We start from the raw sequence: 14,450 nt of genomic DNA, 5'->3' as shown, positions 1-14,450 counted from the left end.
TTTTTTAGACAGAGTCCCGCTCTGTCGCCCAGGCTGGAGTATAGTGTTGTGATATTGGTTCACTGCAACCTCCGCCTCTTGGGTTCAAATGATTCTCCTGCCTCAGCCTCCTGACTAGCTGGGATTACAGGCACACACCACCATGCCTGGCTAATTTTTCTGTACTTTTAGTAGAGATGTGGTTTCACCACATTGACCAGGCTGGTCTCGAGCTCCTGACCTCAGGTGATCTGCCCACCTCAGCCTCCCAAAGTGCTAGGATTACAGGCGTGAGCCACTGTGCCCGGCTACCTCTGAAATCTTAAGAATCAAATATGTCACTTACTCACCAGTGTCAGCTTCTTTCATTTAGTCAGTCACACTGTCCCTGCTTCTTGACATTTCAATCTCCTGACTCTACTCTCTTTCTATATGTTGTCCCTCTTCTGTTGTTAGTTACTTTCTGATGCAGTTTAGAGTCAGTCTAGCTTAGATACATAGCCTGGTCCATCAGAGGCTTCATGCAGTATCCTTAACTCCATACCTTCCATTCTACTCATCTGTCAAAATCCAAATCTGGGATCAGTGATGCTGTTTGCTTTTTTTAGGTTCATATTCTGAAAACTGAATATTGCTGGAAAAGATCCCACAACTGAAAGTTCATTGTCTTCAGCCTCAGTAATGTCTAGCAGTTCCCCAGGAACTTCTCTTCCCTTCTCCGTGGCAACTGTGTCAGAATTTCCCCCGTCTTCCCCCGTTTTCCCCTCTGTTATTTACTCCCTGTCATGCTACCTTTGTCATTTACTCTCAGGATCTCCTGGTTTATTTAAAAGCCATTATATGGCTTTCAATTCTTGTTAGCAAATCTACAAATGTAATTGCATATTCATTCTTCTATGCATGCTGTGTAGTATTGGGAAAGAGATATCTCTATAATTTATAACTGTTTCTTCCATTTAGACTCTGGATCCTAACAACTCCTATCTTGTATAAGATATTATTCACCCAACTATTTCTGTTTTTCTACTTCTTTCCCTCTTGCCTCCTTTTCTCCTATATCACCATTTAAATGTCATCAAGTTTTTAACCAAAAACCTTAACTTATTGTCCCCTGCAGTTACTGTGTTAGCTCTCCTTTTATTTAGAAAGAGAATTATCTACATTTACCAATCCTGCTTCCTCACCTCCATCTCACTCCTCAATCTGTTGTAGCCCTTTGCCATTCTAAAATTGTTTTTACCTAGTTAATCAGTGCCTCTTTTATCGTGAAAACTAATGGACACCTCTCAATCTTTATTTTACAAACATTTGGTCATGTTGTCCACTTCATTTCTGTAGAGTTTTTTGTTTGTTTGTTTGTTTGTTTTTGACCTTGCCAATTTTTATGACTTGATCCTTGGTTTTCTTTCCAACTCTTCTGATTGCTTGATTCCTTTATAAATTTCTTTTCCTCTGCCTAGTTCTTAAATATCTTATGCTCATTTCTTTTTTAACTCTGTAGATTCTCCCTGGGTCATGTCATTTATTCCTATGGTTTCAGTGATATTTATGTTGATAATTTCTAAATCTTCATCCTTAGCCCATATTCTCTCCAGAGATTGAGACTACCCAATATTTAGGTGCTTGTGGAACATTTCTGTATAGCATGTTTTAAAATACCTGGAACTTAACATGTCCAAAGAGAACTGATTTTTCATCTTTCTCTTCTGCTTACTTTATTTATGTATTTATTTATTTAGACGTAGTCTCGCTCTGTTGTCCAGCCGGAGTGCAGTGGCGTGATCTCGGCTTACTGTAGCCTCCACCTCCCAGGTTCAAGTGATTCTCCTGCCTCAGCTTCCCTAGTAGCTGGGATTACAGGCATGTGCCACCATGCCCAGCTAATTTTTATTTTTATTTTTAGTAGAGATGGGGTTTCACCATGTTGGCCAGGCTGGTCTCAAACTCCTGACCTCAAGTGATCTGCCTGCCTTGGCCTCCCAGAGTCTTAGGATTACAGGTATGAGCTACTGTACCTGGCCCCTTCTGCTCACATCTAATCAACTACTTAATCTTCTTAATTTTTCCTCCCAGTATCTCTCAAAATAATTCACTTTTTAAGATCTCTAAATCTCTTTCCTAGTTTAGACCATCACTGACTCTCATAGATTACTGCAACAGTTTTCTAACTAGCCTGTGTGTTTCCGGTCTAGGCCATTCTCCGTATTTCAGCCAGAGTGGTCTTCCTATTATTTAATCTAATGATATCCTCCTGACAACTCTTGAGAATTCTTTAAAATCTTAAATCTCTTCATTGTCTCATAGGTATTACTCTTGATGGTAGATAACAGAAACTCAGCTCATGCTAGGTTTAACAAAGGGCAAGCCTTGGAAGGTTTTGTAAGTGCAGAAATAACTGGAGTGTAGCTGGGCCCCAGAAACACATGGAACCAGGATTTGGAATACTGCCAATACTTTCTTCCCCTTCCTTTTTCTCCTCCTCTCTGAATTCTGGCATCATTCTCTTCTCACTCCTCTTTCCTTTAAGTGACAAAGCATATGGCTGTCAGTTTTATTACAGCTTCACATTTCTACCATCATGAAATGAGTGAGACTGGTTGGACCCCAGTTCATGCAATTTACTCTGTTTAAAATGTCTGTTACCCACCAGGTTGTTTCAGATGGTGTCCATCCCTGAACCAGTCAGCTGTAGGTAGGGAAGAAGATGCTGTGATTGGCCTATTTTGTTGTTGTTGTCATTTTGTCTATTCTTAATCTGGTCTTGAGTGAGGGAGATAGAATCTTAAGGAGATAAAAGCTCTTGTTCCCATTTAAACTTCATGAATAGAGAGTGTAAAGAAAGAACACTTTGCAGAAGGGATGGTAGTCACTACTGAAGCTACAAATTATTAGATCCCTACAGTGCATTTTCTTGTAAGATAATACAGGCAGTCCCTGCTTTGTCTGGTAATGAGGGTCTGTAAAAATGATTGTGCAAGCAGAAACTGTGCAAAATGGTTTTAATCAATGGGAAAATTATGATTGAGTTTTTAAAAATTTTGTCAAAACATTGAAAACTCATTGTCAGTTATAATAGTATAGGGAAATGAAAAAATAGTAAAATGAGTAGTACACTGTAATTTTAAACATTAGAAACAGTGAAAATTAAAGTGTTTTATTTCTTTGTAAAAAATATATTAAGAGTAACTTAAACAGTGTTTGTCCTCTTCTCATCTGATAACATGGGATATGGAGTGAATATCTTTTTCATGCATACGTGAATTACCATACTCCTAAGTTTGGATCAACTTTCAGTGTTGTATCCAATGTTGTGAAATCTCCAAGAGTTCCTTTGCTGGTATCACTTCTTCTGGGACATTTTCATCCTTGTGCCACAACCACTCTTCTCATTGACGTCAGTAAGTTCACTACCTTTCTCTGGCTGCATAGAATCTGTGGAACAGCAGCATTGTCATCATTCCCACAGTCAACTGTTTCTTCTGTAACTTCATTTACATTTGATTTGAATTTTACTTCTTGCATTATCACTGTTCATTTCTTTGTTTCTCTTTAATATTTGTGGGCCAATGGCCATTTTTGTAAAATGTATTGCAGATTTATTATTGGGAGACAAGGAGGTAACACAACTTCATGGTTTCCTGTCTGTGTATGCACTGAAGAACACTAATTTGCAGTGAGTGACCTGTCACTGACAGAACCAATGTGATTGGTCGCTGATCATGATGCACATCTGTTATTTATATAGTGATTTGTGGACTGATGAGGTAGCAGCAGAGTTTGTACTTTATCCAATTACTCATGGTTTAATATATAATACTGTGGTCGTTGGCATTTGAACTGTGTTGTGGGGGACTGGTGTTATTTAGTACAATCATGGTATCTGAAATTTTTGCATATCAGAACTGTGCAATGTGAGGATTGCCTGTATTAAGACACACATTGCCTATTGTATAATACTGTATTATTTGGCTTCTGCTTTTGCTTTTAGATTCATCTTAAGGCCTTCTTCCTTGGAACTGTGCTCACACAGACCTAAGCCCATGTGTTTCTCTCAAGTTTGAATTCCCCTGCCTCTTCTCCGCATAACTCTATCCTATCCTCTTCTGTTTATTTGCTCCTACTTACCCTTTAAGTTTTTCTGTAGATATTGCTTTCTCTGAAAAAAATTTTTCTGTTCTTTTCAGATTTGTTAATCAGCCTGTGATATTCCCATATCATATAAATTTTCTGTCGTAATATCACATATGTGATCACACAGTATTGTGCTTATTTTTACTTACGTGTCACCACTACTAGACAGTGTTTTCCATGCAGGTAGAGACTATGCAGTGCAGTTCCTTACTATATTCCCAGGGCCTACCTCTGTCTAGAACAAAATAGGTAATACTTAGTAAAATTTTGTTGATTTAGTGAAAAATAATCAGAATTTTGGTGGGATATGAATACTACAATATCATCAGAAGGTATTCTGGAAGAATGTAGTATAGACTAGTTAAACATAGGTACCAGTTATGAAATATTGATCATTTATGCTTCCTTATACTTTAAATGAAGTATATATTTGATAGCATACATTTTATGATTCTTGTATTTAATACATTACAGAAAATTAATCATAATTGGAAAATTGCATCAATCTGATATTGTAGGTGCTTAATGAATGCTTGTTAAATCAGTGACTCAGTAACTTAGAATTATGCATTTTCTTTGGTTCTAATAATTATTTTCATTTATTTTTAAGGTATATTCATGTTTTAATGATCTTCTGGTCATTTGTTGCTGGAGTTGTTACATTCTACTGCTCACTAGGACCTGATTCTCTCTTACCAAATATTTTCTTCACAATAAAATACAAACCCAAGGTAAAATGATATGTTCTTATTGTTAAGAATCAATGTGATCAATGTGTATGAGCCTAAGCTGTTTATTATTTGAAAGCCTGCTAAAGCAGTGTATTTTTTTAATTTATAAAACTTTTCTTTTAATTTCTTCTCTTTTTTTTTTTAGGTACTGTACTAAAATCAGTGATTTAAAAAAATCCATCTAATTATTTAATAATGGAAGTCTATTAGAAAATTTTCAAAATAAGATTTGTATATGTGTATGCTTTTAAGGCATACAGTTCTCCTAGAGGAGCTATAAAGAGAAATTATTGTACAAAAGTTTCAGAAAGTTGGAATCCACAATTTTAGGGTGTCCTCTATTAACCATGAGGACAATAAATTAAATCAGAGGTTCACAAAGCTGGTTTTACAGTAAATCTCCTGGGGAATTAACCAGATTCCTGGGGTGTACCACCAGATTTTGATTGAATAGTTCTGGGTTAAAGCCTTGTTATCAATACTTGTTAGAAGCCTTCCAGCTCATTCTGAGGCACAGATTCTGGAAATTCTGGGTTAAATGATCTAATCCTGTTAAATTCTTAAATGTTTGTGTGCTTCATAGAAACAGAGATATAATTAGGCAGTTTGTATAACCAAAGTAATTTATTTCTGAAATCTAATGAAGGGTGGTAATGTGGTGAATCTATCTCTGTAGAGCAAGGTTCTGGTCTGTAGTTTAGGGTTTAGTGGGATATCTTTTTCTTTTTCTTTTTTTTTTTTTGAGATGAAGTCTTTCTGTGTCACCCAGGCTGGAGTGCAGTGGTGCCATTTTGGTTCACTGCAACCTCCGCCTCCCGGGTTCAAGTGATTCTCCTGCCTGTCAGCCTTCTAGGTAACTGGGATTACAGGCACATGCCACCATGCCCAGCTAATTTTTGTATTTTTGGTAGAGATGGGGGTTTTGCTGTTTTTGCCGGGCTGGTCTCGAACTCCTGACCTCAGGTGATCCACTTGCCTCGGCCTCCCAAAGTGTTAGGATTACAGGCGTGATCCACTGCACCTGGCCTAGTGGGATATCTTTAAGTCTTAATAATTCTTTAAGTTGATGTAGTATCTTGTCTTGGGTTTGTTGGTATTTCTACTCAGAGGAAACACAACTGAAAGTGGTGCCCCATATTTGATCAGGAACCGTAGTAGTTACCTCGTACCTTTGTCATTGAATTCAAGATTTTGGAGAAAGAGAAAATAGTTTTTTTGTATTATACCTTTGCAGTAGAGTGTCACTTTCTTTTTTCTTTCTTTTTTTGAGACAGGCTAGAGTTACACAGGCTAGAGTGCAATGGCAGGATCACAGCTTACTGCAGCCTCAAACTACTGAGCTCAGGAGATCCTCCTGCCTCAGCCTCCTGAGTAGCTGGGACTATAGGCATGTGCCACTACACCTATCTAATTTTTTTTTTGGTAGAGACAGTGTTTTACCATGTTTCCTAGGCTGGCCTCAAACTCCTGGGCTCAAGCCATCCACCTGCCTTGGTCTCCCAGAGTGCTAGGATTATAGGTGTGAGCCACTGTGCCTGGCCAAGTTATCACTTTCAAATGTAGACTGAAGCTTTTTAAAGTGATCATAACAATTGATTTTAACTTTAAACTTGGAAATTTGGGTTAGGTATTATAAGGCATTTCATCTGGTATTTTCTTCTCTGACAGTTTAGTTTAGCCAGTATTATGTATTACAAAGAAAGATTTCACTGTTAAAGTAGACAGAAAATGTTCTTTGAATTTATACATTGATTTTAAAAACTTCTGAAAAGTTGATTCTTTTCAATAAAGATGATATGTAAAGACAGATCTCCCCACCACCTCTCATTTTCCTTTTTTAGCAGTTAGGACTTCAGGAATTATTTCCTCAAGGTCATAGCTGTGCTGTTTGTGGTAAAGTGAAATGTAAACGACATAGGTAAGTTAAATTTTTTTTATTTGTTGATCCTTCTAATTACATTTGGATTTCAAGTGATTTAGTTGTATAATTTTTCTTTAGGCCTTCTTTGCTACTTGAAAACTACCAGCCATGGCTAGACCTGAAAATTTCTTCCAAAGTTGATGCATCTCTCTCAGAGGTAACTGATTTAGTTAATATTATTAATAGAAAGTGTTAAATGCCTGTGGAAAATTTTTGCAGAATTTTTTATCAAAAAATTTAATTATGGAGCATCTTAATACATGTCACTTAAATCAGTTCTGAGTTAGGTAGTTGATTATTGCAGACTAAACACCTTGAATAGTAAGTTAGAAATGCTTTTGAATCTCATGTTTAATTTAGACATTTTCAGCTAAGGAAAGCACTGGTTTATCTGAAACAGTCATAAAGATGAAAACAGTCATCTTTATGATAGAGCAGCAGAAATATCATTTTGTAATTCCAAAAGGAACCCTGGGCTGCAAGGAACAAATCAATATATATCTTACTGAACAATTACCCCAGTTTTGACACTAACCAAAGAGTAGAGAAGGGAATGGGATATTTTTCACTATTTCTGCATAATACAGGAATGGAAAGCATGTTCTCTTATCTTTGTTATAGTCAGATTTTATATGTATCTTTTTGGTAACATGTTTTAGTTGTTTTAGAGACTTGTCTTCTCAGTGGATTTGACAAACACTCAAGTCCCTGAAGGCAAGGAATGGGGTCTTATTTGTTCCTAGCACCAAGTATCAGGTCACGTATATTGTTGGTAGCTGATCAAAGTGTATTGAATTAAATTGGATGCTAATTAGTTGAAGAATAGCAGTAGGCATCTGAATCCCACTTAATTCTTCTTTCTCTCATTTTGTATCCTGCATAAAAGCCCATTAAAACTTGGCATTTTTTTCTTTGCTTCTCTAAGGCCTTTTTTTTTTTTTTTTTTTTTTTTGGAGATGGAGTCTTGCTCTGTCACCCAGGCCGTAGTGCAGTGGCACGATCTCACCTCACTGCAACCTCTGCCTCCCGGGTTCAAGCGATTCTCCTGCCTCAGACTCCCGAGTAGCTGGGACTACAGGCGCACACCACCGTGCCCAGCTAGTTTTTTTTTTAAATCTTTTTAGTAGAGACGGGGTTTCACTGTGTTAGCCAGGATGTGGTCTTGATCTCCTGACCTCGTGATCCACCCACGTTGGCCTCCCAAAGTGCTGGGATTACAGCGTGAGCCACCGTGCCCGGCCTCTAAGGCCTTTTTCATCTTGAAGATGCCCTGATTTAAGACTTCTAATATGGTAGCTCCTAGCCACATGTGGTTATTAATAAACACTTGAAGTGTGCTAGTCCAAGTTGACATGTGTTCTGTGTATAAAATGTATAGTGGATTTTGAAGATTTCGTAAGAAAAGACTTAGAAAAAAAGATTGTAAAGTTTTTTTTGTTTTTTTTTTTTTTGAGACGGAGTCTCACTCTATTGCCCAGGCTGGAGTGCAGTGTCGTGATCTTGGCTCACTGCAACCTCCGCCTCCCGGGTTCAAGCGATTCTGCTGCCTCAGCCTCCCAAGTAGCTGGGACTACAGGTGCACACCACCATGCCCAGCCAATTTTTGTATTTTTAGTAGAGACAGGTTTTCACCATAGTGGCCAGGCTGGTCTTGAACTCGTAACCTTGTGATCCACCTGCCTCGACCTCCCAAAGTGCTGGTAGTATAGGAGTGAGCCACTGTGCCTGGCCAAGTATCTCATTTTTTATATTGATTACATGTTGAAATGATAATATTTTGGATGTGTTGGGTTAAATAAAATATACAATTAGTTTCACTTGTTTCTTTTTACTTTGTAAAAAATGTAACTACTAGAAAATTTAAAATTAATGTGTGACTTACATTATATTTCTGTTGGAGAGTGCCAAGTTGAGGTTTGTTGAAGAAAACTTCTAACAAGAGTATTATTTGAGTCTTTGACATGTCCTTCATTCATAAAAATGAAAGGACTTGTATAAAACCCTTGGTCCAGTACCTGGCACATACTGGTGCTCAGTAAATGTTAGCTGTCACATTTAAGAACATATTTTGGTATCTTATAGGTAGGAACTGGGCTAGGCCCTAGTGATTAAAAGTGAAGATATGGTCCCTTTCTACAAGGAACTTTAGTCTAGAAGTGGAGGCAGGCATATAAACAGGTAATCACAATATAATTTAATGCAGGCAATAATGGAAAAAAAATTAAAATGTATAGATTAGTATAGAGGAGAAGTTCATAACTATTGAGAGGGACAATGAGATCGGAGAACTAGAGGTTTGCCAGACTAATAGTGTGGGAAAGGGTATTTCAGGATTTGGGTAGAGCTTTCAAAAGGAAAGAGAGGCTTGAAACAAGGTGGAATGTTCAGCAAACTGGAGAGTAAAGTGTGAGGGAGGATATGGGCAATAAGGAAACAATATTCTAATAGCTAGTATTTATGACATACTTACTGTATATTAGGCATTGTCCTAAGCTCATTATTTCATGTAATCTACATATAACCTATGAAGTGGGTACTATTATTGATAATTTTACCAAAGGTAAATGGAATTTAGAATTTTAGTAATTTTCTCAAGTTTCATATTTGGTTGATTACAGAACTCAATAAAAAACTCAGGTCTGGTTAAGTTCTTAATCAGGATTGTATATGGCCCTTTAGAAATAAGACTATCAAATGACTTTAAAGGCTATGCTGATGGAACTTAAATTAATTGATCCTGGAAGTCGATGATTTTCTAGAATTTTCAGATGTGACTCATACGGTACCCTGGGAGTGAAAAGGAAGTAATGCAACTGCTTCATGCCAGCAGGTCCCTTTCAAAATCAGTGCAGTTTCACCTTTCTTATATATTGAGGATTTCATGCAAGAGGATGATGTGGTCAAATGTATGTTTTAGGTTACTTTGGCAGCTCTATTTAGGATGAAGGGGAGTGAGCTTGGAAGCAGGGAGTTGAGTGGCCATTGCTGCAATATAAGGGGTAAGAAAATGAGGACCCGCTGGGCGCGGTGGCTCACGCCTGTAATCCCAGCACTTTGAGAGGCCGAGGTGGGCGGATCACCTGAGGTTGGGAGTTCGAGACCAGCCTGACCAACATGAAGAAACCCCATCTCTTGTAAAAACACAAAATTATCTGGTTGTTGTGGCACATGCCTATAATCCCAGCTACTCGGGAGGCTGAGGCAGGAGAATCGCTTGAACCCTGGAAGCGGAGGTTGAGGTGAGCCGAGATCACGCCATTGCACTCCCGCCTGGGCAACAAGAGTGAAACTCCGTCTCAAAAAAAAGAGAAAGAAAAGAAAAACACTACTTAGGATATAAAATCAGTAGGACTTGATTGGTTGGATGTGGGGAATAAAGGAAGAACAAATGTTTAACGATAACTTGTTCTAGTCTCTTCTCTCTATCCTATTCATTGTTATCCCTGTTTATATGTATTTTCATTTCCCAACACATATAAACAATGCTTAGTGTTTGTACTAAAGCATCTTAATTATTGTTCCCTTAATATTTAAACTAGAAAATTCGCAACCTTTATTATTGTTGCCAGAGAAAATATATGATCTGATTTTGGAAGCATTAGATTAGATAATGTCGTTTTGTTCCCTGCTTTTGTAAGTTACTGCCCAATGTTGCAACTCCTTGTAAAAATTATGACATACTGCTACACCCAAATCCAAGAAATGGAAGATTTAACACCCATGGTTTGTTTTATTTTGTTTTGTTACTTTTTCACTTACATAACTTACGTACTGATTTGAGTATACAGGTAAAATTTTCCCAAAGTGAACATATCTGTGTAACCAGCATTCAGATCAGGAAACAAAACATTACCAGCATCCCAGAACTCCCCTTCATGTTCCCCTGTGGCCACTATACTCCCTTCAAAGGTAACCACTAACACCTAATTTTGACCCCTTACATAAATCTTAGCTGCTTGTTTCTTCATGATATTCTGAAAATACTGACTTATAAAGTTAGGGATGGAAAGGACTAACTTGCTGTTTTTCTTCTTTCCATAGCACATTTTTGGTTCAGTTAAGCTTCAGAGTCAGGCCAATTTATTTGACTTTTTGTTTGATTATGGAAATATTTAGAAATATGTGCATGCCGTTCTAATAATAACTTTTCCTATTTGTGAAATTTTTATGATTTTCTAAGTGTTTTCTCATATGTTTTCTTTGATCCTCACAATCATATAAGGTTGAAATATACATTTTGTCATGTGAAAGTATTATATTACTGTCGTTATTTGTTTTTTTTTTTTTTGAGACAGAGTCTCACTCTGTTGCCCAGGCTGGTGTGCAGTGGTAACATCTTGGCTCACTGCAACCTCTGCCTCTCAGGCTCAAGTGAAACTCCTGTCTCAGCCCCCCAGATAGCTGGGACTACAGGTACACGCCACTACCCCCAGCTTATTGTTGTGTTTTTTGTAGATACAGGGTTTCATCAAGTTACCGAGGCTGGTCTCTAACTCGTGAACTCAAGCCATCCACCTGCTTAGACCTCCCAAAGTGCTGGGATTACAGGTGTGAGCCACTGCTGCTGGCCTGCTGTCATTATTTGTGATAATAAAATTGGTTCTTGGTAATGTTACATATTACCAAATAATTTATTTTCCAAAAACTAATTCATTTTATTTTTCTTTAAAAAACAATTTTTATGCAGGTTCTTGAATTAGTGTTGGAAAACTTCGTTTATCCATGGTACAGGTATGTTCTTTTTATAAGATCTTTTTTCTTTGATACAGTGAAAACTACTAAGTTAAGCATGTTAATGACATGTTTTTGGTGTAGACCAGGATTTTTCAACTTTGTCATTGTTGACATTTTAGCCAAAATAATTATTTGTGGTGGGGGCAGTACTGTGCATTACATAATTAGCACCCCAGCCTCTCCCATTAGCTAGTAGCAGACATCTCTGCCACCAGTTGTGACCAATAAAAATGTCTTCAGAGGTTGCCAGATATGACCTGGAAGGCATAATTGGCCCTAGTTAAGAACCACTGATGTAGGCATCAGTCAGTTAATAATTTGGTGGTAGTAAAGAGGAAGAAAACTTAGTCTGTGTTTTGAAAGAAAAGTAACTTGTAGAATTCCTTATAACTTCTAAATATAGTGATTTAATAATTTTGTATGCAGTTTTCACATTTGATATAATTATACCTTTTGGAGGGGAATCTGTATTCACATATTTCATTAAATTGAAAGATAGCTTCAGTAGTTTTCCTGGAGAATTAATGTTTTTTTTTCCCCCCAAGTACCTTGTTTTTGGTGTATGCCATGTATGTACAAGAGCCTTATACTTTTGAAGATACAGAAATACTTTAGATTTGACAGAAATCTATTTTGAAATTAGATCCAACTTATATCATGTAATAAATACATATTTTCTTAAATCACCACCTCGCCTGGCTAGTTTTTTTTGTATTTTTTAGTAGAGACGGGGTTTCACCGTGTTAGCCAGGATGGTCTCAATCTCCTGACCACCTGATCCACCCACCTCGGCCTCCCAAAGTGCTGGGATTACAGGCTTGAGACACCGCACCTGGCCATAAATACATATTTTCTTAAATCAGCATCATGTGTTTAACATATATTTGAACACTTGCACCTCCATGACTTATACATATGATGTTTAATGACATCTACCCTAGTTTTATATTGATTCAGTCTATTTTGAATTTTCTTTTCTTTTCTTTTCTTTTTTTGAGATGGAGTCTTGCTCTGTTGCCTAGGCTGGAGTGCAGCGGCGTGATCTCAGCTCACTGCAACTTCTACCTCCCAGGTTAAAGCCATCCTCCCACCTCAGCCTCCCAAGAAGCTGGGATTACAGGTGTGCGCCACTATGCCGGGCTAATTTTTGTATTTTTTGTAGAGATGGGATTTCGCCATGTTGGTCAGGCTGGTCTCAAACTCCTGACCTCAAGTGATCTGCCCACCTCAGCCTCCCAAAGTATTGGGATTATAGGTATGAGCCGCCATGCCTGACTGAAATTTCTAATTAAAAAAAAAGCCGGGCACAGTGGCTCAAGCCTGTAATCCCAGCACTTTGGGAGGCTAAGACAGGCGGATCATGAGGTCAGGAGATCGAGACCATCCTGGCTAACACGGTGAAACCCCGTCTCTACTAAAAAACACATACACAAAAAACTAGCAGGGCAAGGTGGTGGGCGCCTGTAGTCCCAGCTATTTGGGAGGCTGAGGCAGGAGAATGGCATGAACCTGGGAGGTGGAGCTTGCAGTGAGCTGAGATCCGGCCACTGCACTCCAGCCTGGGTGACAGAGCGAGACTCCGTCTGAAAAAAAAAAAAAAAAAAAAAAAGCTACTAGTTGAATTCACCCAGAGTGTTTAAGACAAATTTAATATCATTTCTATGCCATATTTTCCTGGAGAGCTATGTAAATTTAAACATTTGCTTCTGCCTTAAATATCTGGCATTTGTCATTTAATTAAAACTGATGGTGAGGCCTTTTGTAAAATCAGTCTTTTTGTGAAGTCTCCCTTACCTTCTCCCATCTCTGCATTATGACACTTTAGACATAAAATCTAGTTGTATTTCTAAGTGTGAAAGTAAATATTTTCTTCTCAGTTGTAGCTGTCGATGCTGTAATATCCCTTTCTTTCGGGTTAATCGTGGGAAGCATGGTTGATACAATTATCTTTCCTATTCTGCCAAGAAAGTTAACAACACCATCATTGACTTACAGATATCATCGTTTCTTTTCTTGCCTTTAATTAGGGAAGTCTTCTAATTCTAGGGCCCTTCAAACATCGGGAAAATGTAACTCCTCAGTTGAAGGTTGTCAGAATTTCTGTTTTACAAAATGTCTGAGTTTCAGTTCATTTAATTTCTTTTTCAAATGGAGCATACCTTTTTGTTTTAATTTTAGAATTTATATTATTTTATAAGTATTTTAAACTAGTTAAAAATTTTGTATTAATTCTGTTGCTTTTCCAAAGTTATTCATTGTTTTATTTCTTTGAACTTTCTTTGATGTTGCTTAGAACATGATCTCAGTATTGTAAAAATAAGACTATGTAGTTGTTTATGTCTGCAAGGAAATATATGTTACAATTTAGTTAATAGTGATTATGTCTTGATGCTAGATTTATGGTAGATGTTTTGTTTTATTTTTTATACATTTCTTTTGTTCTGCAGTGAAATGTATTATTTGTAAATGTAAAAAGAAAAGTAGCTTAAGTAAACAGAAAAAAGGAAAAATTTCCCTTGGTTTGTAGAAAGTGAAACTGTATTTCTCTGAATTTCTGAATATTTGTTTTTCTCCTTATTGAAGGGATGTGACAGATGATGAATCCTTTGTTGATGAACTGAGAATAACATTACGGTTTTTTGCATCTGTCTTAATAAGAAGGATTCACAAGGTATATGTTTTTGATGAGAAATTTGGGAATTTGGGGCTTTATCATTTAATGAAAGAGATTTAAAACAATTTTTTGTGGATACATGGCAAGTGTACATATTTGTGGGCTACATGAGATCCTTTGATACAGGCATGTGGTAAGTAATAATCACCTCATGGAAAATGGGGTATCTATCCCTCAAGCATTTATCATTTGTGTTACAATCAAATTATACTCTTTTACTTTTAAATGTACAATTAAATTATTGACTATAGTCACCCTGCTCTATCAAATACTAGGTCTT

The 14,450-nt window shown here is 37.3% G+C and overlaps 1 protein-coding gene across 4 annotated transcripts in view; it reads left to right on the top strand.

The window, feature by feature from the left end:
- The window catches only part of SNX14 (sorting nexin 14), a 98,764-nt gene that overhangs the window by 15,669 nt on the left and 68,645 nt on the right, over nucleotides 1-14,450 (top strand). For 3 of the 4 annotated variants that reach the window (XM_011953495.1, XM_011953498.1, XM_011953497.1), the window contains exons 2-6: nucleotides 4,721-4,841; nucleotides 6,683-6,759; nucleotides 6,841-6,919; nucleotides 11,450-11,493; nucleotides 14,080-14,167. In XM_011953495.1, coding sequence (XP_011808885.1) covers nucleotides 4,721-4,841; nucleotides 6,683-6,759; nucleotides 6,841-6,919; nucleotides 11,450-11,493; nucleotides 14,080-14,167 — 409 coding nt within the window. The remainder of the gene's footprint in view (nucleotides 1-4,720; nucleotides 4,842-6,682; nucleotides 6,760-6,840; nucleotides 6,920-11,449; nucleotides 11,494-14,079; nucleotides 14,168-14,450) is intronic. The other variant, XM_011953499.1, reaches the window with a different exon arrangement.

The sequence above is a fragment of the Colobus angolensis genome, unplaced genomic scaffold (assembly GCF_000951035.1).
Source record: "Colobus angolensis palliatus isolate OR3802 unplaced genomic scaffold, Cang.pa_1.0 Scaffold362, whole genome shotgun sequence".
NCBI lineage: Eukaryota > Metazoa > Chordata > Mammalia > Primates > Cercopithecidae > Colobus > Colobus angolensis.
This window is presented reverse-complemented; position numbering and strand designations above follow the sequence as displayed.